The 26,822-nt window shown below is 47.4% G+C and overlaps 2 protein-coding genes across 7 annotated transcripts in view; one reads left to right on the top strand and one right to left on the bottom strand.

The window, feature by feature from the left end:
• The window catches only part of MARF1 (meiosis regulator and mRNA stability factor 1), a 76,599-nt gene extending 58,151 nt beyond the window's left edge, over positions 1 to 18,448 (bottom strand). Inside the window, exons 1-4 of one of the 3 annotated variants that reach the window (XM_029576015.1) lie at positions 18,309 to 18,448; positions 8,827 to 9,040; positions 7,773 to 8,471; positions 3,741 to 3,909 (exon numbers count right to left, since the gene is read on the bottom strand). In XM_029576015.1, the coding sequence (XP_029431875.1) occupies positions 3,741 to 3,909; positions 7,773 to 8,471; positions 8,827 to 8,982 (1,024 nt within the window). In that variant the 5' untranslated portion in view covers positions 8,983 to 9,040; positions 18,309 to 18,448. Of the gene's footprint in view, positions 1 to 3,740; positions 3,910 to 7,772; positions 8,472 to 8,826; positions 9,041 to 17,072; positions 17,227 to 18,308 lie in introns of those variants that run through there. The other 2 variants (XM_029576014.1, XM_029576016.1) reach the window with 2 other exon arrangements.
• NDE1 (nudE neurodevelopment protein 1) overlaps positions 17,179 to 26,822 on the top strand; it is a 28,516-nt gene continuing 18,872 nt past the window's right edge. The window contains exons 1-2 of one of the 4 annotated variants that reach the window (XM_029576019.1): positions 17,179 to 17,285; positions 24,303 to 24,406. In XM_029576019.1, coding sequence (XP_029431879.1) covers positions 24,324 to 24,406 — 83 coding nt within the window. In that variant the 5' untranslated portion in view covers positions 17,179 to 17,285; positions 24,303 to 24,323. Of the gene's footprint in view, positions 17,286 to 17,354; positions 17,645 to 17,941; positions 17,961 to 19,280; positions 19,728 to 24,302; positions 24,407 to 26,822 lie in introns of those variants that run through there. The other 3 variants (XM_029576017.1, XM_029576021.1, XM_029576018.1) reach the window with 3 other exon arrangements.

Raw genomic sequence — 26,822 nt, 5'->3', positions numbered from 1 at the left:
TAGGAGGCGTCAGCCCCGTACGCCACCGCAGTTTCCAGCCCATCCGCTTGGGCGGCCTCCTCAGCCGGCAGAACCCGAGAGGGGAGAAGTTGTTGCCCCCAGAGAAGGCGCGCCCTCTGAGCCAGCGAGCTGCACATCACCGCCCGCATCCCCAGCGCGGAGACCTGGAAGACCCGCTGGAGGAAGACTTCCAACTTGCGATCCTGCGTATCCCGGAAGGCCGCGCCACCCATCACTGGTATGGTCGTCCTCTTCGTGACCGCCAACACCGCGGAATCCACTTTCGGAACCTTGATGAGATCCAGGAAATCCTCTGTTAGCGGATACAGCTTCTCCATGGCCCGACTGACCTTAAGGGAAGCCTCCGGGGCGTCCCAAGCTGCAGGAAGGAATCATGGCTGGGAAAACGCCCGAGCCCTCGGCCGGAGGGCTGCCAGCACCGGATCTCCCTTCTTGGCCGACGAGACGACGGCGGGCGCTACTGGAGCGGGCGGGTCCGGCGGCGGATCGAGATCCAGCTCCTGGATAATGAGTGGAATAAGTTCGTCCAGCTCTTCCCCCTGGAAGAGACGCAGCGTGTGCGGATCGTCCCCCTCTGAGGTGGAATCCCCTTGGCCCCCTTCTCCCAGGTCCGGCCCAGGATCCAGGTGCGGGCGGGAGGCAGGGTGGCCCCCACACCCGCCGGGACGGGGGGGGCCTGAGAGGGAGGCGAGAGCCCGGGACCTTGGCTGGAGACGGTGCTGCGGGAGCGACAAGGCCCTGCAAATACGCAGTGTGCAGTAACCGTACAAAGTCCGGGGAGAATCCCAGCCTACTCGAGGAAGCCCCGGTGGGGGGAACCCCGTGGACCCCGGCCCGTCAGGCTGTTGTCCGGCAGCAAATTCGGTGGAGAGCCCTCGGGGGAGTCCCTGTCATCCAGCGCTGCCTGAGTCCCCTCAGGGCGCTGGGCATGTAACATGGCCGCCGTTCCCGCCAGTAATGGAGGAGGGGCCGGCCCGCGCCGCCCGGGCATGCCTGTCAAAAACAAAAAATTCGCTAAGGGACTGCGACGGGCCCTCCCCCCCGGGGAGGCACCAAGCACAGATCCCCTCACGAGCAATCCGTGATCCCGGCTCACCGCAGGTCGAGCAACGTGCTGACCGCGGCATCGTGAGCACTGCTGACAACGGAGGAGACAGGCAAAATAAACGAAAAGCCTCGGGGGGGGGGCCACGAAGGAAAAACGCCGGCGCGGGGGGGCCCGAGCGGCCTGCACTGCCCGCCGATGAAGAACGGTGCCGCGGGGGGGCCCGAGCGGCCTGCACTGCCCGCCGATGAAGAACGGCGCCGCGGGGGGGCCCGAGCGGCCTGCACTGCCCGCCGATGAAGAACGATGCCGCGGGGGGGGCCCGAGCGGCCTGCACTGCCCGCTGATGAACGGTGCCGCGGGGGGGCCCTCCTGGCCTCACAACCCGCCAACGAAGATCTCCCCGCTCACCTCCGCAGCCCACGAGGAACCGGCAAAATGGCTGCTGGTGAGGGAGAAAAACGCGGCGAAGCCGAAGCAGCCACGAGCAAAATCAGCTGTAAAGAAAAAAACACAGAAGAAGAGAGAGAGAGAGGAAGGAAGAGACAACGCAAAGGGAAGTCACGCCGTCCCAAATTGAACCCTTTTTAATTTTTTTTTTTTTTTTTTTAAAGTAAAACAAACTTTGGAGGAATCCCTGTCCTCCCGCGCTGCCTGAGTCCCCTCAGGGTGCAGGGAATGCAATATGGCCGCCGTTCCCGCCAGGGATGGGGGAGGGGCCGGCCCGCACCGCCCGGGCAAGCCTGCCAAAAAGGAAAAATCGTCCCGGGACCGCAACGTGCCTGCCCCCCCCGGGGAGGCACCGAGCGCAGATCCCCTCGCGCGAAATGCGCGATCCCGGATCGCCGCAGGCCGAACAACGCAACAGCCGCAGCATCGGGAGTGCTGGCGAAAACGGGGCAGGCAGGCAAAAAAAAAATAAAAAAATCAGAAAGCCTCGGGGGGGCCGAGAGGAGAAACGCTGGTGCGGGGGGGCCCGATCGGCCTGCACTGCCCGCCGGCTGAAAAACGGCGCCGCGGGGGGGCCTTCCTGGCCTCACAACCCGCCGAAGAAGAGCTCCCTACTCCCTGCTGCAGGCCACGAGGCCGCGGGGGGGCCTTCCTGGCCTCACAACCCGCCGAAGAAGAGCTCCCTGCTCCCTGCTACAGCCCACGAGGAGCCGGCAAGATGGCCGCGGGAGAGGGAGAAAACGCTGGGAGGCCGGTTCCACCGGCCGCCGCGTCCAAATAAGCTGCAAAAGAAAAATACAGCAAAAACCAATACAACTTACCCAGGTGGACAACAACAGCCTAGTCGCCGGGAAAGGAGAGAGAGAGACAGAGAGACAGCACCAAAAGGAAGCCACGCCTCTCCAATTAAACCAATTAACTTTTTTTTTTTTTTTTTAAGAACAAACTTGATCCAAAACAACTAAATATAATAGACAGAGAAGAAAAACCCAATCAAGGGAACAATGGTTACAGGTAATCGGGAGCAAGCCCAGATTCCCCTACTCGCATCTGCTGGAGTCAGAAGATACTGAACTCCTGCAGAGGGGGTAGTAGTACTTATGGTGACGCCCCCTCAAAGCTTTGGCTGACTCCATCTGCTGGAATGGGGACATAACCCACGGTCTGGACTGATCCAGGTACGTACAGGGAACTACACCTTTTATGGTGTAGTTATTCGGTGCGAAAGCCGGCAGCCAGTGCACCGCAGTGATGCAATGGCTGCCGGATTTCGCAGGCCCGCCCCCCCCCCCCCCCCCCATTCACCCCCCCCCCCCCCCCGTTACCACCGGATTTTCTAAGGTCTGCGACCTTAGAAAATCCAGGCCTCAGTGTCTCACTTAGTAAGCACTCCCCCATCACAGAATGGGAGAAACGTCTGAGTAAATCAGGCCCTTGGATTGTAAGCCCTCTGAACAGGGAATATCTAGTGTACTTGAATTCACTCTATTTTGAAGTGCTTGGAAGGCAGAATATAAACAGTGTTCTTAATGCCTGTGTGAACAGTCAGCTGCTTCATGTTTTCTCATATAATGGAAATGCTATTTACACGACTCCTGCAATCACAACAGGACAGAACATCAGTTTGCTTCTAGGTGCTGAGGAACTGGGGATCCTACAGTTGAGAACATAAAAATTACGACACGACAGACTATGATTACCACTTTGATGTCAAATGCACACACAAAAATTAAGCCTATGTTTTGATATAAAACTGTCTTCTTTTTTTTTGTGAGCAAGTCAGGAGATATCAATGCAGTAGTGGCACTCTCACTCAATTAAAAACAGAACGCAGTGGACCAGCCAAGTGGCAAGCAGAAGGTTGCCAGGTCAGAGTTGGAGTTTTCAGCTTCCTAGGTTCTACAGTATTCTCCGCTCACAGCCCCTGGGGTGGAGGGAATCATGGTTATTGGTTAAGAGTGACAACAGGGGACCTTGGTGCATGGCCCTTCAGCCCAAGAGAGTTTCTGCAATGATCTGACTAGCTATGTTCGGTGGGGTGGAGTATGCCAGCTATAGTTCCGATTGAGCTGGTAATACTCAAAAAAGGGAGCAGGAGGAAACTGCCATGTGTGCAAAAAATAAAAAAGCTATTAAGTAGTAGCAGGAAGTAGTGGAAATTAACTTTGAGATTTAAAATAGAAGCTTTAAATTCCTAGCAATTGAAATAGTTTAAAATATTTACCAAACTGTGGTGGTGTCCCAATGCTTGTTGCCAGCAACGTTGCATCTTTTGCTGTTCCTGTGGTGCCACAGCCATTGCAGATGGGAATAGCAATTGGTGCAGACTGAGTGCTTGGAGGAGGAATATTTGGCCAAATTTTATCAGCATCTATTACACTACTACTGGTAGGCTGTTGAAACATTTTTAGAGACAGACAGATTATAAACATTTAGGAGTACAATATGTGGATCCAGAATAAAAAACAAATCACAACTAACATTTACTCTAAATTTCAATATAAGTTACAAGAGAATATCCAAAAACTATATCTGAAAACCTGCTACAAAAGACGTTAGCAATAACAATATTAGTGGACTTGTAGAGGTCCCTATTCAGCCACTATGTGGCTTGGCAAGTTAGCTGAATAACCTTATCCGGTGTGCCTAATTTCACAACAGGTTTAATGGGACAAAGGAAAATTGGTTCTTATCTGCTAGTTTTCATTCCTGTAATACCACGGATCAGTCCAGACAAGGGGGTTTATGCATTCCTACCAGCAGATGAAGGCAGAGAACAAAAACTGAGGCACTGCTACATAACTGAGAATGCCACCTGCAGTCCCTTATTATTGACCTGTACCCAAGCCAAGGTGTGTAACTCCAAATCACCAGGATCTCTTCCTTTAAAAAAAGAGTTGTGGAACAAGCTGGAACTCCCAACCAAACTGATCCCTGAACTATGGTCAAGAAAGAAAATGTTTTTAAAATCTCCAAACTGCAAGAACTATATACAGTTTATCTTCTGCAGAAACAAAATTAAAACTCTGCATCACACCAGCAGCATTCAGAATCAGGAGAGGTCTTTTGAAAAATAATCAGAATGGGCTGGGAGTGTAAACTGGTCTGTGGTATTCCAGCAACGAAAATTAGCAGGTAAGAACCAGTCTTCCTTTCCTGTTCATACCCAGATTAATCCAGACAAGTAGGATGTAGCCAAGCCCCTTTACACTGGGTGGGATCCCAAAAGACCTTGCACTCAGTTCACTTTCCTCAAAGGCACCCTCCTCTGGGGCCCTAACATCCAAATGGTAATGTTTAGTCACACCTTGAGATATCTTAGGAGAACCCAACGCACATCCAAAAGATGAAGCTCCCTCACAGGGGGAGATGTGGGCGACAAACAAAAGCCCCAGTAACTCCATGGTTTGGCTAAGATAAAAGGCAGACACCTCATCTCACGGAAGAGAGAGCAAGATGAAAAAGTCATCTTACTTGCCCTTATCATTCTCAGGCAACCTACTCCCCTTAGGAGTCTCACCGAACAATAACTGCCACTTAAAAAGGGAGATTAGCAAGTTGCACCTTCAACCAAACATCTGCCAACCAATCGCATAGTCACAGAAGCCTTTGCATGGCCAACATGTTCCTAGCTGAAGTGTGAAGCAAAATCATAGAGGGCATCCGCCACATAAGCCACACCTGCTTCCAGGCGAGCATCCTGGCCAGCAGCCCCAGGGGTACCTCTAGCAGACGCCTGCACCTTCTGCACCCAGCACAAACAAGGCCTCTGCATAAGGCTGGCACAGATCGTAGCCCTCAGGCTCAGAGCAGAGAACTCAGCCTCTTCAACAGGATCTCCAGCTTCTGATCCTGAACATCCTTGAAAGCCGCCAGACCCTGCCACCTGAATGGTCTTAGTCATCGCTGATACCACCGTATCCACATCTCCAAGATGCTGTCGGGCAGGGGGTACAACATGACCATAGCTCTGGCTACCTTCAATCCAGCCTCAGGGGAATCCCACTGAACTTCTTCACCTGCTTCGGCAAGGGGAATGTCCTCTGTGGTCCACGCAGACCCTCCAACACCGGGTTTATCCTCTCCATGTCGGAGTCCTCCTACATCACCTTAATCCGCAGTTCCTCCAGAACCTGAGGGATGAGCGGTCGCAATTCATCCTTACAAAATAAGAACATAAGAAATTGCCATGCTGGGTCAGACCAAGGGTCCATCAAGCCCAGCATCCTGTTTCCAACAGAGGCCAAACCAGGCCACAAGAACCTGGCAATTACCCAAACACTAAGAAGATCCCATGCCACTGATGCAATTAATAGCAGTGGCTATTCCCTAAGCAAACTTGTTTAATAGCAGTTAATGGACTTCTCCTCCAAGAACTTATCCAAACCTTTTTTGAACCCTGCTACACTAACTGCACTAACCACATCCTCTGGCAACAAATTCCAGAGCTTAATTGTGCGTTGAGTGAAAAAGACTTTTCTCCAATTAGTCTTAAATGTGCTACTTGCTAACTTCAAGGAGTGCCCCCCTAGTCCTTCTATTATTTGAAAATGTAAACAACAGATTCACATCTACTCATTCAAGACCTCTCATGATGTTAAAGACCTCAGCCGTCTCTTCTCCAAGCTGAACAGCCCTAACCTCTTCAGTCTTTCCTCATGGAGGAGCTGTTCCATCCCCTTTATCATTTTAGTTGCCCTTCTCTGTACCTCTATACCTACAACCCTAGGATCATCCCCTTCTGTGAAAAGGACCTCATCCGTATCCGGGTCCCCCAGAGACCCAGCCCCCAGATCCGTGCCCTAGTCCACTTGCGGCTCCTGGGGATCATCGGCTGTTGAATCAGCACCCTCTGAATCCTTGGAGGAAGTATCATCACCAAGTGAACACGTGAGAACCAACAGGCACAAAATGCCCCCCTTCCACAGAGGAACCTCAGTCGGAGGCCTCTTAAGGTCAACTCGGACCGGCTGAGAGGCTGGCCGCTTACTCACCAGCTCCTGCCTGGCGAGACAGGCCTTGTGCATCAGCAGAGCGAAATCAGCCGAAAAGCTACCGCGGGTCACCTGCTCAGTCAGGGAGTCCTTTCCTGTGTTTGCTGGCCCCTCCCCACCCCCATCCGATCCCACAGGAGAAAGCGGGGGAAGGGAATCCCTGCTCTCCACAGCCAAGGCAAGGCTCCTGCCAAATGGATCTAAAATGGCTGCCGTCTCTGTGCCTCCCCCTCGGCCCCCCCCCCCCCCCTCTGCAGCCCAAGAGCAGTGCCTGCCCCTGGGAGTCTATGTCGAGGCTCCCTTGCCTCCAGAGACACAGTTTGAGCAGAGAAGGGCCGCACTGAGGCAAGAACATCTCCTTCCGCTGGCCTGACAGGATTTCCCCGTGTACAGCAGGAGTCAGCATGGCGCTTGGGGCTAAAAACAGAGCGAGCAGAAGAAAAAAAAAAAGGCGCTGCAGCTGTGCCGCTATCCGGGCTCTGAACGGATAGCACAAGCCACATGAGCCTCTCCTCCCCCTGACATTGAGCCCACAGAGCCACAGCAAGGGAATATGTTAGCCGTACCAACATCCCTGAAGGCCCCAGCCTCCCAAGGAAAGACAGAAAGATGACAGAAAAAAAAACCAAAAAAAAAAAACCTCTGCTTCTGGGGCTCCAGGACGCTTCCACAGGCTAGCTTCAGTGGAAGCGAGGAACCAGGACCCCTGGCATCAAGGGTCGAGCCTGGCCAGGGATATCCCCCGCTTGCCCTGCTCACACCAAAGGGATGGCCCACGAAGGTACCTAACACCTCTGGGAGCTCCGAATCTTTTTTTCCATACTCTAAACTAACTTTAAAAAAAAAAAGTAAACTAACAGACCGCAGGACTGCCCCTCTACATCTGCTGGAGATAGAGAAATACTGAGGGACTGCAGGTGGCACTCTCGGTTATGTAGCAGTGCCTCAAAGTTTTTGTTCTCTGCCTCCATCTGCTGGTGGGGGTGCATAAACCCACTTGTCTGGACTGATCTGGGAATGAACAGGAACCACAGTTAGCCAAATAACTCATTACTCCTATTCCACTTTCACCACTTAGTTGGAACTTATCCGGCTTAAGTGGTGTTGCACATCAGCCTCATAATAAAACATTTCTGGCATATTAAAACTGACAAAAATATAAGAGATGTCAGGATGCAACCTATGTTGCACCTGTTTTTATATATTAATATCATCTAAACCAAAACCCAAAAAAAAAAAAACCCAAGAAGTGAAATACAAACCTTTCCCAGACAGTCGTCACAGAAATGTGAGCCCTTTAGATAGAGAGACGGGGCCAGGTTTAGATGTAAAGAGTTGGTGCACACATGTGGAGACCGGTCAGGCAGTGTGAGGTGCTCTTTCAAGTGCCCCGCGGCCCCACCGGTGAACTTAGAACAGGGGAAAAAGCCGGAAGAGGCGCAGGGCTGAAGTGCTGGAACTTGATGCAGCTTGCGCACACTGCCATGGCAGGACGGCAGGTGAACTTTCCCACAACAGGAGAGGTGCTGGGAAGGAGAGTGAAGCTGGCAAGAAGACACGTTATTCTCAATGCACATGCCGGGGAAGCTGCTGGCAAGGCCCGCAAAATGGTTTCTGGAAGGGACATTCTTCAGGGGGCTTCCAGGCTGAAATGAATATCCTGATCCCACTTGACAAGTGACCGTCCCAGGGTCATGCGAGTCTAACACTACGTTAGGGTGACTCTGGTTACCACCACCACCACCACCACCACCACCACCACACCGTATCTCTGGGGTGCAAGTTGAGCCATTAGTGCAGTGAGCACAGCAGCTTACTTTGGGGCCAGTCTGGACTTGTGTTTGCTGAAGGGTATGAATATTAGGAAGTGGCACAGCTGAAAATAGGTTGGAGCCAGCATGATGAGGTGGTGGAACGTCTTTCAGTTCCACTACAGGATTCTTGTTCTCCATGTAACTGTTCTGGGGGAAAAAAAAAACAAAAAAAACAAAACTATAAACAAACAGAATCAACCAATGTGTTCAGAGTGGCTAAGTGCCTTATTGGGGGTTTCTCCCACTATGCACTTATGGCAAAATTTCTTCTTGATAATTAAAGAAGAGATTCGTAAGCCCCTATCTTCAGTTCTCCAGTACAAGAAAAACACTTGTTAAAATGTTCAATATACAAAGAGGCCCTTACCTTTGTCTTAAATATAGCCCACATGAATATGCACTCAGTTAAAAATAAATAAATAGTCTACAACATGAATGTTCACAGCTTTCTCTTCACCTAATAAAAAGGTTCACAATTTATAATGATACACCAAGTAATTACCGTTTTCTCACTAGACGATACGGTCTGTTCAGAAGCAGAAAAGCAATTTGAAAATTTCCAGAGCCATGGCTTAGAATCAGCATCATCACTGTCGTCTTGTTGAAGCCAATGGACTGATCTACTACATATGTTTTCTGTCCCGTTTCCTTCCATCATTCAGCCATGCAGAACAGCTCAACATACTTCTACCCCACTTCTCTCTCATTCTTCCTTCCTTTGGAAAAGAAGTGATCAAGATTCAGAAGAAAATACAGCCATATATAAAAGTTATTAAAAAAAAAAAATGTTCAGAGAAAACAAAGGTCTTAAAAACCAAGGCTAACAGCGAGCAGTATAGGAAAATTGGTTACCTGCTTATTTACATTTCTGAAGTGCCACAGATCACACATTCTCAACCGGTGTGTCGCGACACACCAACGTGTCACCAAGCACCATCTGGTGTGTCGCGGCTCCCATGTCCCACAGCCCCAGTTACTTATTTTAAACATCTTTATATACCGAAGTTCGTATGGACATCACATCGGTTTACATAAAACGATAGAGAAGAAGAGGAAGAGAGATCGGAAGAAAAAAAAAAGTTACATTATAACAAATAGCCTCTCTTATTTTTCTGATCAGTTAAGAGAAGTGAACAGGATAGAGAAGAGCGGATAGAAAAGGGGGAGAGGTTAGAGGAACAGGTAACTGGTTTGAGAAAACATAGAATTAACTCAAAAGGGGGGAGAATGTACAAGTTCTACTTCCCTTTACACCTTTTTCCTGTCCCCTCGGGCCAATCGGAAGCCTCCTCCCTTCTTCCTGCCAGTGGGAGGAAGAAGCCGCGGATTGGCCAGTGGGGCAGGAAGAAGGGGGGCATCTCACAGCCCGGGAGTGGGGTGGTTTGATGGGGGGCTGGGAGGAGTGGCAGTGTCAAGGCCCATGGCAGCCACGGGCTGGAAGTGCTGAAATTAAACACCGCAGGGAGCCACAAAGAAAAAAAAAAAAAAAAAAAAAAAAAGAGACCAGCCGCGCCAGAATTTCCCGCTTCCAAAGCAGCAGGGAACTGTGATAGACAGGGATTCCCCAAAGCAGCAATGAGTTGCAAGCACGAAGAGGCCGGTTGCTCCGGGGATTTTCCCCCCACTGAAGCAACAGTGAGCGCGGCAAAGCCGCAATTAAAGTAAAAGTGGCATTCAGCAACGCTGATTACAGATGGGCAACTGGAGCTCCCAGTGGCCGTAAAAGCAGGCAGATGTGGGTGTCAGCGGGAGCCTAGGGATATCCCAACAGCCGAGGCTCGAGTGCTGTGGCATATTTTTCTAAAATAAATGTTTGCTGCTTCAGTGCGGCTGAGAAGGCAGTGGCAGCAATGGGAAATCTGCCACTGCGAAATTAAAGGGGAACACAGCATTGGGGCTCTAAACAAAGTGTGTGTGTGAGAGACAGAGACTGGGCAGGGAGGTGACTGGGGCGAGTGTGTGAGAGACAGAGACTGGGCAGGGAGGTGACTGGGGCGAGTGTGTGAGAGACAGAGACTGGGCAGGGAGGTGACTGGGGCGAGTGTGAGACACAGGCAGATATTTAAAATCTTTTCTACACCGTCATTAAGATAAGTACTATCACAATGGTTTACAATAAGGCACATAAATTAATGTATGGAATCATGTAATCTAAACAGGTGCCATAAAGGTTCGGTTACATAAAATTATAATAAATACTATTTGGTGAACGTGATAAATCTTGTCCTTTTATACCTGTAACATTTTTAAATACAAGTATAGTTTTATAACTGCATCTATCCCTTAGTACAGAAAAACGCACGGGAGAGCGGGCAAGCGCCCGCTCTCCCGGCGCGTGCACAGGCCACTCTCCTGGGCGCGTGATTCAGGAGGGTGGCCTATGCAAATTAGGGCCCGCAGTAAAAAGAGGCGCTAGGGACACTAGCGCGTCCCTAGCGCCTCCTTTTTGACAGGAGCGGCGGCTGGCAGTGAGTTTGACAGCAGATGCTCAATTTTGCCGGCATCGGTTCTCAAACCCGCTGACAGCCTCGGGTTCGGAAAACGGATGCCGGCATAATTGAGCGTACGTGTTCCAACCCGTGGGCCGATTTTAAATTTTTTATTTTATTTTTTTTATTTTGGGGGCCTCTGACTTAATATTGCTATGTTTGTGTGAGAACAGAGCTTCAGCAGCCACTGCTGCTCCTGGTATTTGCTTTCAAGGGGAAGGAGTAGGAGAGTTGCTGGAGAGGGTAAGTAAAGGTGGCATTTTAAGTTTATTTTTCTTGATTGACTGCTATTTTAATTGAGTATTATGGAATGTGTCTGCTATTTTGAAATATTTTATTGATATTTGGACAATTTTTATGAGTTTTAATTGTTTGACATTGTTCTGTTCATCAGCTGTTTTGAAACATTTATTAATATAGTTTTACAGTTATTTCTGTGTGGGGATCTATAGCAGCTTGGCTTGTTCTGTTTTCCTAATAGGAGGTGAATTATTGTTTGGGACCGGATTTAATATTTGTAGTGTTGTCTTTTCATAGATAGGGTTATGTGTTCCATAATGCAGGTGTAACTTTGTGCAGATTAGTTTCTGTGCATTATTGCAGATCCTGGGACTGTGTTAGGTGTTATATTTTCTCTTTCCATTTCTCCAGGTTTGCACTGCATGCAGAGTGGCTTTTTTTGGTTTTCCATTCCAGTTTCTGTCTCCATATTTATAATTTGTGGTCTTTCTGTACTTGGTGAAGGTAGGTTCTGTGTGTGTGCCCGAGGTGAAGTATTTTACTAGCATGTAGGCAATTGTATCAATCTTATTTGTTGTGTTTTCTCAATAGGACATGCATTAATAGTAAATTATTGCCTTTTCATAAGGAGGGCTATTGTGCCTGGTAGTAAAGGGAGTTTGTTTTGCTTTAACTGAGATGTCATCAGAACCAGAATACCTTTTTTTTGCATGGTGAGTTCAATGGGTAATGACCTCCAACAATGGATGCAGAGCAGAACTAGGGCAAGGGGGTTCCAGTGGATGCAGATTGCATGTTTACATTTAACCCCGTGACGGTCACATGTTCAGTGTGTCACGCATGTGAAAACTGTCAGGTGTGTCCCGGCCGAAAAAAGGTTGAGAACCACTGGTCTAGATAAGTGGGTTTATACATCCCTACCAGCAGATGAGGCAGAGAACAAAAAACTTTGAGGCACTGCTATATAGAGTGTGCCACCTGCAGTCCCTCAGTATTGACCTGTACCCAAATCAAGATGTCTGTGTAAACAAACCCCCAAAAATAGGAAGAACAGAGAACCAAAGTTGGAGCCCCCTGGAATTAGGCCCCCTTGACTTAACACAAAACACATACCAAACTATGTACATTTCTCAATCTAAGTCTATCACATACCAGTCCAGCAACATCCAGAAGCGAGGAAGTCTTTCAAAAGATGGGGGAAGGGTCTCTGGACTGATCCAGGGTACTTCAAGAATGAAAATTAGCAGGTAAGAAACAATTTTCCTTTCCTGTTTGTACCCTAGATCAGTCCAGGCAAGTGGGATGTACCCAAGCCCTCTTCTATTCTAGGCGGGAACACAAAAGACCCGCGCACAACATACATTCCCCAAAAGCTGCCTCTTCTGGCACCCGCATATCCAAGCGGTAATGTCTGGTAAAAGTGTGAAGAGAAGACCACATCACTGCTCGACAGACCTCCTGCAGAGAAAGCAGTTGACATTCCACCCAAGAGATTGCCTGTGCCCTACTGGAATGCACTGATCAGCCCTTACAGATATAAGTCAAAGCTATCGCCTCCTTCAACCATTGTGCAATAGCACCCTTGGAAGACTTATTTCCGTTCTTTGCTCCACTGAATAGGATAAACAAACAGATGATCCAATCTCCAAAAGGCATTTGTCACCTTAAGATATCTCAAAAGAATTTGCCACATCCAAAAAGTGAAGCTCCCATGCCATCGGAGCATCAGCTGCCAAATTCGGAAAGGTTGGTAGCTCGACAACCTAGTTAAGGTGAAAGGAGGACACCACCTTAGGCAAAAAGGAACAAACCGTACATAAGGAAACCCCATTCTCCAAAAAACACAGGAAAGGGTCTCTACATAACATTTGCAGCTCAGATATTCACCTATCCGAACAGAAAACCTCCAGGAAAAGAGCCTTCAGGGTTAAATCCTTTAACAAAACCCTCCTCATCGGTTCAAAGGGAGAACCACACAGTACCGGAAGAATCAAATTCAGATTCCATACTGGACAGATCTTCCAAACCAGAAGACGCAGATGATTTGCCCTCTTTAAGAAATGGCCTACATCCAGATGAGATGCCAATGGTCTTCCCTGAATCCTACCTCGAAGGGAACCCAAGGCTGCCATCTGGCCCTGAAGGGAATTATAGGCCAAACTGTGCTGCAAAAAGGCCAGGATCTGTGGACTGTCCACCTTCAAAACACCCTGCTTTGAAAACACCAAGATTCGAACACCCTCTATCCCAAGATGTGGAAGGTCTCCTTGCCTGAAGCAAAATCACAATCACAGGCTCTGACTAACCCTTCAAATGGAGTCATCATCTCTCAAAAGCCAAGTCGCTAGACAGAAGCAATCCTCCCAGTCTGAAATATGGGCCCCTGCCTCAGCAATCCTGAGAGATGAGCTAAGCGAATGGGACGTCCACTGCTAGGACGCAAAAGGTCCACAAACCACAGCCGGCGCGGCCACTCGGAAGCCACCAGAATCACCCTGCCCGAATGAAGCTTGATGCACCGCAGCACACTACCTATGAGAGGCCACGGTGGAACTTGTGCAAACAACCAATGTGTCCGTCATGATTGATGCCCTCCAATCCAACCTCTCTTCTGTGACTGAAAGACAGATTCGTTTTTGAATTTTCTGGAATCGCCATGCGGTCCACTGCAGACAGTTGCATCCACCTTAGCTATTCTCCACAACTCCAAGGTCTGCTCCGGTAAGGGATAACACTTTGCCATAGCCCTTGCTACCTTCAGGCCCACCTCGGCAGATTCCCACTCCGATCCACCAGTTTCTTCACCTTCTTTGGCAACGGAAAGACCTTAGGAGGTTCCCGTAAATCCTCCTGGACCGGGTTCACTCCCTCATTATCCAAGTCCTCCCGGGTGACTTTATTCCCCAGCTCCTCCAACACCTGGGGGATCAGTAGTCCCAGTTTCTCTCTCCAGAACTGACAGACCATCCACAGGTCACCTTCTGCGATCGGCATTGGATCCCCCAATGCATCCACTGGATCCTGCAATCAGATTCTCAAGACACCAACCGGGTCTTTATCCAGATCCACCGGACCCCCCCCCCCCTCAATCTGATCAGGATCATCCATGTCCTCCAACAAATCCTCTTCCACCACGGCCTGACATTCGTGTATCACGTACATGATTATAAAATGTGTGCATGTTTACCAATACATGAATACATGCAATGAAACCACATATCAATGTACCAAATGAGCGTACTCTAACCACCTATTTTAAAAATATATTCGCATATATTTTAAGTGCAAAAAAAATAAAACAAAACAAAACAGGATTTACATGCATAAATCGGTGTATTTTAAACATATGCACATCAGTGAAATTACCGGATTAACTATTTACTCCTCCAGTGTGCCTAGTCCTTCTCCAGGTCATCAAGACCCTCCCTCTTCTTCAGCCTAAACTCCACCCAGTTCATACTACACAAACAAATTTAGTATTACTTACATCAGATAATTAGCAGGTGTAAAAGTACACGAGTAAGATGTCAAATCTGTGTGTGATAAGTGCTGGCTCCCCTCCCAGGAATACTGTAGATTACCCCCCACTTTTTTATGTGCATACAAAAATGAGGATACATGCATATTTTGGACTTTCATAAAATACAGAATATAAGTAAAGGCTACTTCTGTATGTATATCTTAATTTTTGTGAGTTTGAAAATTCACCATGTGCAATTGTTTGAAAGTTATCCTCCCTTTTTGCATTACATGGTACTTTTCATCTAAACAAAATCCTAACAAGCTTTAATGTTTACTTCATTGTAAATTTACAGCCATCTGAGATGTACAGTCTGGAAGCACAGTCTTCGTGCTTCAGCTGTATTAAAGATTGCACAGGTGAGAGAAAGGGATAAAAGAGCAAGGCTCGCACTTCAAACTGAATGCACACTTCGAGCTGGAGTACCCAAAGCATATTTTCTGCACGCCAAGACTTACTGCTGATGCAGCCTGGAGTTTTGCATGCAGAAAATTGAGTACTACTTGGTGCCCTCACATGGGAATCCTATGCAAATGAGGGCATTAAATAATACTCACCAATGCAGAGAGGTGCACTGGCCCCACTCAAATTTTCTTTGCGCTGGAAACTTAACTCCAGCTTAGAGATGGAGTTACATTTTCAGATCTACTGGGCTAGCACTTAAAATCCTCAAAAAAAAAAAAAATGGGGGGGGGATGGGGAACAAAATTTAAAAAACATTTAGCTGAATAAGTACTAACTTAAGTACTAAAGCACTACTTTAAACTGGAAGCAACGCAAGGATTCTCACTGTCATAACAGTGTGATACTATCAAGGTAAATGGGAAATTAAATCAGAAGCATTTAATCGAGTTTACGAATGTCTCCCTAAAAGTTTTCCTGTCCTCCTGTGTTAATGTATTCCGCCCCTGAGGCGACTGTTTTAATGTATCCCATCCCTGAGGCGACTGTTCAGTTCTTTGTAAACCGGTGCGATATTATGCTATACAGGAACATCGGTATATAAAAATTAAAAATAAATAAACAAACAACATTTTCCATAGGTGGCCATACTTTTTCCAATGGACTACAAACACCCCCCCCCCCCCCCCAAAAAAAAGTGTATGTTTCAGCAATGGTTATTCCAACTTTCCAATTTATATCCTGCATGATAAAGGCAGAGGTCAATATTGTGTGAAGTAATTTGCCAAGTGTGGGTTACATAGCCACTAGGTAAATTGTTCAGTAATAGACACATGGAAAATAACGTTTGCTTCTTCACTGCATGAATAAAACTGCAGTCTTCAATGTCATTTATCTTCCATGGAAGTGTGAAACAAAGCATGTCATGACCTATAAATCAGATAGTAACTATAATTTGGTAGTAAATGACTATAGTTCTTTCACAAATCTTCCATATCCACCAAAAATGTGATTGATACAAGGCCATGCATCCTAGAGAGATAGGGACTTAACATTAAGTTCTAGCAACTATGAAGTGGTTTTAGCATCCTATGGGAATCAGAAGCACCCAATCTATGATCATAAAAAGTAACAGTATAGTGCCTGAAAAAAAAAGGAAGTAACAGTATATGCAGTAATAATTATTTTCACCTTGATTTTCTATTTTTAAAAACATTTCAGAATTTAAGATTAAAGTTTATTCATGCAAAACACTGTTTACAAATAAAGCATATTTTTTCCTTAAAACATTTAATAGACAATTCTTTAAAACGTCTGTTTTCCATAGGAAGAAAATATTTTTTAATACATCAAATCCAATATAAAACGAAACTTGCTTAGCCAACAAATAAAAACTAAACAGCAAATAAATTGTGTTTTGCCAAAATCGCTTAAGCCATTAGGTCCTTTGACTTACAAAACATGAACGCAGACTAATTTTTTAAAAACCAACAATCGTAGAAAGCCAACCAATATGAAACTGTTCTCGAAACTCAAGTACCACAATTGTTCTCTTCATCCTACACAAAAAGGACAAAATTCCACTTGGAAATCATGACAAGCAGAAGAATTATAATTTTCAGCATCAGATATTGAGTGGGCGTGGTGACAGCCCCCTACCACTAAATTATTACAGATAATATTGCGGGACGGACTCCATAAACAGCGTCAGATGTTAAATAATTGGGCAGAGGGTCTCACATGAGGCCTCGTTAAAAAAAAAAAAAAGGGGGCGTCGCAATGCAAAGCCAAAACAAGAAACAGGGCTAAGGAAAACTCAGTGTCCCTGACGTTTTACATTAAATTCAGAATGCTTGCACGGTTTTCTCGTGAAGTCGTCTACCTGCAGAGGAACAAAACGCACTCATAGAATAATTAAAAAAAAAAAAAAAAATTCCCTTCCCCAAAAGCAATTCTACCAGAGCGCAGAAACTTCAGTAAAAAAAAAAAGCGTTTCTCATGAAACCAAAAAGCCACACATCTAAGGCCTGCACCCCCGCTGCTGGGACGAAGCTGCCCTCGCTGACGGCAAGCCTACCCGACGACAGTGACCCTCACCTGGCCAGGTGGACTGTGGCTCCCCTTTACACTCACATCCCGCCTTCCTTTTTCTATTGTTTTCCTTCCTTCCTCTGCACCCCCCTCCCCCTACGGGCCTCCGACCTCTCGCTCTCACTTCCGCTTTTAGCGACTGCTGTCGCAAAACAGCAAGCCAAGAGCGAGCTGCCGTAAAACGTAAGGGAAGGGGGGACTGGCTGGGTCCGTACGTAGGTACGTATGTGCGGACGTATAGTTGGTAAGCGCTTTTATAGTAGAAACTGAGCTCGTAGGCCACACAATGGACTATGAGAAAGTTCACTGAAGATCCCACAAGTTTGCTTACCTTCTGGTGGAGGGACTAGAACTTTGTTGGGTTTTTTTTTTTCCCCCGGGACGGTCCGAGAGAGGACGAAATAGAAAGGTGGTCCGCCCGCTGGCGGATTGGATGGCGGGCTGCGAGTCACGTGACGCGGCGGCCCCCTGCCAGCCAATGAGCGGCTGAGAATGGCGAAGTTGTGATGGTTTGGATTTGGTCGGAGGGGGAAACCCGGGAGCAGAGGGAGGGAGCGTGCGTACCAGGCGGTAGGCGGGTAAGTGCCGCTGAGCCCGGGGACTCTGTGCTAACGGGGTAGGGAGGAGCGGGCCGTACCGACACAATTCTCTCACTTCTATTTGTGGAATTTTCTTTTTTTTTAAAATAAATCTCCTACGGCGGTAGCCGTCCCAGTGCAGGTTCGGAGCAGCACTGATTCGTTTTTCCTGTGTTTGGCTGTTTACATATAGCAGGGCTTCGTAGCAGGAGAGACAGCATTCAGCTTTGCGGTGATCAGCTATTTTTTTTTTTCCTGGCAGGCCCTGCAGGAGCAGCATTGGAAACATTGTAGCGTCTATGGTTCATATGTCGGAGTGAGTTTAAGACTCAGGTGGGGAGGAGGGAGTGCGGCAGAAGCAGCATTAAAAAACATTTCAGGAGCTTAAACAGCCTTTCAGCATTGCAACGGTTAACGTTTCCTGGCAGGCATCTCGGGGCTCGGGGGCAGGAGCAACATGCAAAACATTTCAGCTTTTCTATTCAGCCTTCACGTTTCGGTCAGGCATCAGGGAGTAAGATACAGGTGGGGAGTTAATGCTAGAGGCTCGGGGAGGGGGGGCCGATGGCTCAGGGGTGAGGGTGACCTGGGTGGGGGAATTTTCGGGTGGCTACACAGCAGTAGTAGAAACCATGTGTTTCTTTTTTTTAATTTCTTCTCTTACCTTTGTCCCGGTGGGGAGGGGGAGCTGCCTGGCCACCCGGCCCAGGCCACTCAGAGCCCTCCAATTCGGCTGATCGAGCTAGGATGGGTGCAGAACGGAGCCGGCATGGGTAAAAAGCACAGCTCCTCTGTTTTTTCTTTTAAAACTAAAGATGGTGCCTAATCACATGATGGTGGCCATCTTGAAGCCAGGAGAGGGCAAAATTATATAAAAATAATACGGTGGTGGCCATTTTGCTTATGGGCAAATGAGATGCAGGGGAGCATGGAGGTGGCCATTTTTGTCATGGGCAAATGAGGTCCAGAGATCATGTTGGCCATTTTGTGTAATGGCATCAGATAGCATGGCTGTGGCTATTTTAGATGATGGCAGCAGTAGCCACCTTGTATTGCATATAAAAGTAATAGCATGGTGGCGCCCATGTAGGGTTATAGCAGCAGCCATTTTTTTACTGCATATTAAAGTATGAGCATGGCAGCGGCCGTGTTGGGATATGGCAGCTTGCCATCAGGTATTGCATATTAAAGTAGAAGCATGGAGGTGGCCATGCTGGGGTATGGCATATTAAATAGGCACTTAGATGTTACATGGGGCAGCCACTTGGGATAATAGCAACAGCCATGCGGGCAAAAAAAAAAAATTCAATTTAGACTTCTTAGGCAGGAGGATAAAAGGGGGGTTTACTTATGTTAGTTGTGACTCTTGCTTGGCTTTAATGACATTTTACAGCACTATCCATTATTCTGGTACGGCAATCTGCTAATAAGTATGGCAACTAATAGAAAAGATCAGCGCCATCACGGAGCGAGTGCGGCAAGTCAGATACCTGCACAAAAGACATCTGATGAGGTGGTGACCTCAAATCGGAAGACAAGGGCCTGAAATAAGAGCAGAACTGTAAATGCAAAACAACCGTCGGAGACACCACACCAGAGACAGCAGAGAGTAGCCGTTCCTAGAAGCCGTCAGGAAGGAGACACCGTGACAGCAGCAGACCAAACAGACATTGAGCAACTGTTGTTGGAGATTCGTGAAAAAGCAGCCACACACGGGACAGAGTGGATTATGCATCGCATGTCGGGAACGGAGCCCCTTGCATCGCGCAGAAAAATACGCTAGAACTCCTGGGCGAGTACCACAGCCATCTTCACGCGGTGAAAGCTCTGTTACCTCCGTGCAGGAGCTTTCCGCGGTGGTGACTTCACGACAGGGATGCTCAGTGAGGCAAGAGAGTTCGGCATCAGCATCGCAACGAGGGAGAGCAAAAGCCGTTCATCAGAGAAGCGAAAGGCCCCAGCTGTCGACGAAAACATGGGCGGCAGCAGGATCCTCTCACCAGGGAACTTCTAGTTCCCCTATTCCAGAAGCATTAACATGTGGCAGCGAGGAGCGGGCCGAGCCATCAAGTCATGGGAAGAGGTAAGCCCCTTATTTCCTGGGCTGACATTGACACTGGTTCTTCACCGAGCTGTAGCGACGATGAAATAGAATTCGCTAGGGCGATACCGCTTTCAATGCGTTCACAAGAAGGTGTACGTCAGGTCTCCATAGTTTGGCCGCAACGGTGTGGGATGCTAACCATTCCATTGACGTGGCTATTGCTGCTCCAATGGCAGACACCCTCTCCCTGTTGACAGGGTACCCATGTTCACGAATTATCCCCCCAGCTATGGGACCTCATAAGAACATGCCATACTGGGTCAGACCAAGGGTCCTTCAGGCCCAGCATCCTGTCTCTAACAGTAGCCAATCCAGGCCATAAGAACCTGGCAAGTTCCCAAAAACTAGGTCCATCCCATGTTACTGCTGCTAGTTATTGCAGTGGCTGTTTTCTAAGTCAACTTAATAGCAGGTAATGGGCTTCTCCTCAAAGAACTTATCCAATCCTTTTTTAAACACAGGTATACTAACTGCACTAACCACATCCTCTGGCAACAAATTCCAGTTTAATTGTGCGTTGAGTGAAGAAGAATTTTCTTCGATTAGTTTTAAATGTGCCACATGCTAACTTCATGGAGTGCCCCCTAGTCCTTCTATTATCCAAAAGAGTAAATAACTGATTTACATCTACCCGTTCTAGACCTCTCATGATTTTAAACACCTCTATCATATCCCCCCTCAAGCGTCTCTTCTCCAAACTGAAAAGTCCTAACCTCTTTAGCCTTTCCTCATAGGGGAGCTGTTCCATTCCCTTTATCATTTTGGTTGCTCTTCTCTGTACCTTCTCCATCGCAGTTATCTTTTTTGAGATGCGGCGACCAGAATTGTACACAGTATTCAAGGTGCGGTCTCACCATGGAGCGATACAGAGGCATTATGACATTTTCCGTTTTATTCACCATTCCCTTTCTAATAATTCCCAACATTTTGTTTGCTTTTTTGACTGCTGCAGCACACTGAACCGACGATTTCAATGTGTTATCCACTATGACGCCTAGATCTCTTTTTTTGGGTTGTAGCTCCTAATATGGAACCTAACATTTTGTAACTATAGCATGGGTTATTTTTCCCTGTATGCATCACCTTGCGCTTATCCACATTAAATTTCATCTGCCATTTGGATGCCCAATTTTCCAGTCTCAGAAGGTCTTCCTGCAGTTTATCACAATCTGCTTGTGATTTAACTACTCTAAACAATTTTGTATCATCTGCAAATTTGATTACCTCACTTGTATTTCTTTCTAGATCATTTATAGAGGTCTAGAATGGGTAAATATGAATCTGTTATTTACTCTTTTGGATAATAGAAGGACTAGCGGGGCACTCCATGAAGTTAGCATGTAGTACATTTAAAACCAATTTGACAAACTTCTTTCACTCAACGCTCAATTAAACTCTGCAGTTCATTGCCAGAGGATTGTGGTTAAGGCAACTAGTGTAGCAGGGTTTAAAAAAGGTTTGGATAATTTCCTGAAGGAAAAGTCCATAAACTGCTATTAATCAATAGGGAATAACCACTGCTTGTTGCCAGCATTAGTAGCATGGGATCTGTTTAATGTTTGGATACTTGCCAGTACTTGTGACTTGGATTGGCTACTGTTGGAGATAGCATACTGGGCTTGATGGACCTTTGATCTGAACCAGTATGGAATATTTTACTTTCGTTTGCTTCTCTTCCAGATTAGGCTTGTTGAGCTGTTACATGTATGGGTCTATCCATCCATCTTGGGTAAATTCTTATTCAAAAAGGTGAGTACTGAGGGGCGGTTCCAAGATGGCCACTTGGTAGAGCTGTGCGAATTTTGAGCTCCCGAAGGCAGTTAAAATGAATTTCATGCTGAAATTTACCTCTATGGAGAGGAAGCAAAAACCCCGGGGGGGTGGGGGAGTCTTACCCTGCAGTGACCTCCGTGTCGACGCCTGTCTCCGGTCCTATGGGCGTGCATATGGTGCACAGAAACATGAATGCGGGAGGAATACAGCCGCTGGAGAGTGGTGGAGGGGAAGATGAGCTCCCTTCTCTCCCTGGCTCGATGTCGCCTTTTAGCCCCGCAGAAGGAACGCCACCGGGAAACCCTGCCGAGGAGAGATGTGCCCCCATACCGAGGGGAAACGCCGTCAGACCGATGTGTCAAAGGGCGGAGCCTAGCAGGGGTCGGAGGGGCAATGACTTCGGCAGAGCCCAGGAAACATAGTGGGGCAGACCGGTGTTGAAGGAGGAACATCTTTTGGAAGGTCAGGCTGGAGCTGCTGTAGAACTCCCTATAATGAAAGTAACCTCTGTGGGTAAGACCTTCAGTATTTTCCTTAGAGACAATATGGGAAACTATAGTCGAGATGAGATCCTCCATTTTGCAGAAAGTATGTCCTGTAAATGAAAAAGTTAAGCAACTTGAGGAAAAGGTGAAAGTGCTGAGCAACACTAGCACAGAGCTGGAACACCAAATTGTGATGAATAGACAACAGATAAGTGGAATACAATCAGCAATGATAAAAGAGAAGAATAGCACAGCCATGAAAATGGAGAATTTAATTAAAAATAGGAACCTTAGGTTTATAAATTTTGCTCAGGTTCCTTTAAACCCTCCAAGGGAAATGGTTCAGAGAGATCTTTTGGACATTTTACAAATTGCTGAAAATGCTATACCTCCGATTACAAAGATCTTGTATCTGTCTAAGCCAAGAAGATTACTGGAGCAATCGCAGAGAGGGATTACGTCTGAGCCTGCACAGAATCAATCCCTGAATATCTCACATTTTCTGGAGACCTCAGACACAGAATTGGCAACTCCAGCAGCGACGTTCTCGCTGGAACATGATAAAGAATGGCTATTGCGATTATGTCTTCGGCATAGGAGTGATTTATTTCTTGGCTGTAGTATTGGAATTTTTCCGGATGTCTCGAGAGAGAGAGACACAAAAAAGAAGGAAGGCTTTCCTGTTATTGAGACCTCAGCTTCTGCAAATTTTTGGGGGGGGGCTTTCTATTTCCTTGCAAATGTATAATAAAGTATAGTAATAATTTATTTTCTTTGACCCTCCCCAACTAACGCAGTTCTTAATAGGGAAAACTATTGTGACACCAGCTAGTTCCAATATAGATGTTGTAAGTTCCTCATAGATAGTTGGTCTCTGATTATTTACCGAGCATAATTTCTTTTAGCAGTAAAGATTTCTTCTTATGTTTTCTTTAGGTTGAGTACAACCTCCCCCCCACATTAGAGGACTTTATACAGAGAAAATTAAGAATGTCATTTCTTTTTGGGAATTTGTTGTTTTTTTTTCTTTCTCCCTCTGCTTAATGAGGAATGTAATTTTTTCTGTTATTTCTTTTCAAGATGTAATCTTGCTATAATTTGTAAAATGCATAAAGATAAAATTAAAAAAAAAGTGAGTACTAAATCCAAATAATCATCATTCATCTAGTGCTATTTGCAGTAAGAAAATGACTCTGTTAAATCGTGTTATAGTCTATGATTAAGTATAAGGCAAGTAAGGCATTTGAGTGCCGGTAGTGCCAGTTATGATTGGCTAAAACTCAATTTCAAAAATTTAAAACATTTGGGCTTTACTGAGAGTTCTGACAGCACAATTGGGATTAGTTGCCCTCATCTCTGTGACACAACAATTGTTTATTGGATCATTTTGGTTCCTTCGTCAAGTAAAGTGATACAGAACGAAGGCCTGGATACGTCATTCTTTGCAGAATGATGAATCCTGGGAAAACGGGGGCGAAGGGGGGGGGTGCGGGCCTGCGAACGTCCACAGCCTTCGCACCAAGCGGTGCGCCGGCTGCGCCCCAAATAGCACCACCGTGAAAGGTGGTGCTATTCGGTGTGCTACTGCCGACTCCTCCCCTCCCCCTAATTTGCATTATATCGCGTGCGTTAGGGCCTTAGAAAATAACCCCCTAAATTGGTCCTGGTCTGGGATTTCTTTCAGCCTAAGACTTATTTGTATCTGTCCTAGATCTTTTAAAATCTTTTTAAGATAACTGCATTATGGTTTATTATGGACAGTAAGTGTCAATGTTGCTAACGTGCCTATTGAACTCCTTCGTATGCCTCGAAAAGAGGAAAGGAGGAAATGCTAAACTTAATAACAGAAGCAATGATCTTGATAACATTTTTTTTTTTGTGATGCAAGTAATACATTTTTACACACAGAAATTAGCCTTCCCGCGCCTCAGCACCAGGACTTGGGAGGGCTTCAGATAAAACTGTTAACTTGCTAGAAGTTAGATAATATGCTGTAGACTAAAACGAGTCATGAGCAGCTTGCATGACACTGCTGGGCGCTTCACTTTTTTTGTACCACCAACGGCCAAGCAGTCGGTGGTGATAGGACGCCAGGGCTGAGTGACACGTGGGGGGGAGGGGGGCCATCACGTGGATGCTCCCTGCAACAGAAGGATTTTGTGTGCATGGTAGGGGAAGGGAGAGGCGCTGTCTGACTGAGGCTGGGATGCGCTTAAGAGAAAAAAAAAAAAAGTAAATTCTTTGGAAAGAAAAAAAAAAAACAAGTCTTATGGCTACAATAAAACAACCCTTCCAGGTTTCGGGTGGAAATTTCGCCATGGAAGATTGCAGAAGAAATTTCAGTTCAGTGGAGGAAGAAAATTCTCATTGGAAAGAACTGGCCATGAAATACAAACAGTGGTAAGTTCAGTAAAGTTTTTTTCTCATACCGGAGCTTGGTAGCTAAGCTTGTTGTAAGTTTACAGCTCTGCAGTTCTGAAGCGGGAGGTTCTGCAGGTAAAAAGCTGTCTACTTGTGGGTCGGCCAGAGGTGAGCTGCAGGTACCGCAGAGGGGGAGAGACCTTTCCACCTGAGCCCTCCCCCCTCTCGTTTGCTGGGCGCCTGCTCACGGGTCCGGGATGTTTGGCTTGACCCCCATCCTGCTGATGTCATCACATGCCGACCATAAAGAGCCAGCATGCTGTGGACGAAGATCATTCCTGATCCTTTGGGGGGAGGGCTAGGGAGCATGTTTGGTGATTTGGTGGGGTGTGGAATGTGGGTTTAACGTTCTCTGTTCCTTATGAGGGGGTGGGGGAACAAGGAAGGGATAGTCGTTACTTTTATATTTTGATGTATGCTACTGTATTTTTTTATATTACTGTGTCAGCTGCTCTGGGTCCTCCTTGGAAAGAGGCTGCATATAAATAAAAAGATGTAACATTTATAATTTGGAATTGTACAAAAAAGGACCCTAGTCTTGTAAGAATTAATATCTTAAGTGGATCAATAAATTCAATGGGGCTTTCCTGTTCCTACCCAGATCAGTCCAGACAAGTGGGTTTTGCATACCCACCAGCAGGTGGAGGCAGAGAGCAAAGACTTTGAGGCACTGCTACGTATCTGAGAGCGCCACCTGCAGTCCCCTCCGTACTCCTCTGTCTCCAGCAGATGGTAGAGGTGCAAACCTGCAGTCTGAGGAAAAAAAAGAAAAGACGAAAGTTTGGATTCAATATGCAGTTCCTGTGCTCGGGCAGTGCCTCTGGAGCAGATGGGACTTCAGCAGAGACAGCCATAGGAAAAAGGGTGCCCTGGTTGTCTGGGCTTGCAGCTGCAGGCTCAGAAGGGTCTCGGAACGCTAAAGGTCCCGTGAGAGTTCGTGGGCAGAGGTCAACGGATTCTAGGGGATACAGAGTCTCCTCCTCTTTCACCGATGGGGCCCGGCGGAAGGTCAGTGGAGTCGGATGAAAGCCTGCTAGGTCAGGGGACTGAAGACCTGGAAGATTTTTCTCCAGAGTTTATGCTTCTATTGCATAAGGCCTTCCTGGCAAGAAAGGGTGAGGGGGGGGGAAAGGTTCCCGAAAGGAACAGCCGCGTCGTGCTTCCAAAAAGCCTAAAGGGCCTTCCGGTGGTTCCGGAGATTTGTTGCACCAGCCGTGCAGATGTGGGAGCTGATCCAGACGAGTTGGTATATTCTGAGGATTTCCAGGAGGATTCTCCGGATCTGCAGGGCACGGATACAAATGCAGACCCGGATGATCCCGATCCCGGATGTTTTTCCAGTTTCTGAGGGATATTATCCTCGAGTGCTCAATTTGTTTAAAAAGGAGGAGTTGCGTCCCCTTATTCCCCAGGTGCTGGAGGAGCTCGGGGTTAAGGTGGACCAGGAGGAGTGTTGTCAGTCGGTCTTTGAGTTCGCCCGCCTACCTCTCTCTACTTGCGGCTCCTCCTGCTTACCTTGGACTGATGGCCGCGGCGGCGTCTGCTTTCCCGTTCTCTCCAGTGTCCCCAGACCAGCTTTGGTGCTGCCTCTCTCCATTCTCCTTCAAGGTACCTCTAGGGCGTACGCCGCCCTCATCTTTATCTTCACGTTGGCGCGAACTTCAGGGGCGCGCCCCCCCCCTGTTCTGATGTCACGACTCCAGGGTATATCTGCCTACAGTAGAGGCTCAGCAGTTGTTTACTTGGGCGGAGCAACACCTCGAGGGAATAGCAGCCTGTCATGTCACCGGAATGGACAACATGCAAACCGACTTTCTCAGTCGGCAACAACTGGATCTGGGGGAATGGGAGTTGTCCCTGGAATCTGTGCCAGATGGGGGTGTTCCTCAGTTGGATCTCATGGCAAAGAGGACCAAAGCAAAGACTAGGTTTTTCAGTTGCAGGAGAGAGGCCTGCACGGTAGGTCTAGATGCTCTGTATCCTTAGCCGATGGGAATCCTTCTTTGTGCTCCCTCCTTGGCCTCTGGTCGGTTGGGTGCTACAGTGCATAGTCATTCGGAGATGGTGGCGCTGGAGTGGCCACGGCGACCATGGTTCATGGATCTGGTCTCTCGCCATAGAAGTTCTTCTCAGGTTGGCCCACGCGCCCAAGTTGCTTCGGCAGGGTTCTATATTTTCGGACAGGGAGGATCACTTTTGTCTCGCGGTTTGGCTTTTGAGAAGCGGCGGTTGTGACTAAAAGGCTATTACGAACCAGTTATTCTGATTCTTCAAGCTAGGAGACCCTCTATATTCATGGCTTGTGTTAAGGTCTGGAAGAAATTTGAGTCGTGGTGCCTGCAACAGCGGCTGAATCCCTTGTCTGTGGACGTGTCTCAGATCCCGTTTTCACAGC

The sequence above is a fragment of the Rhinatrema bivittatum genome, chromosome 14 (genome assembly GCF_901001135.1).
Source record: "Rhinatrema bivittatum chromosome 14, aRhiBiv1.1, whole genome shotgun sequence".
In the NCBI taxonomy this organism is placed as follows: Eukaryota; Metazoa; Chordata; class Amphibia; order Gymnophiona; family Rhinatrematidae; genus Rhinatrema; species Rhinatrema bivittatum.
The sequence above is the reverse complement of the archived record's forward strand: the minus strand, read 5'-3'. Positions and strand labels throughout refer to the sequence as shown.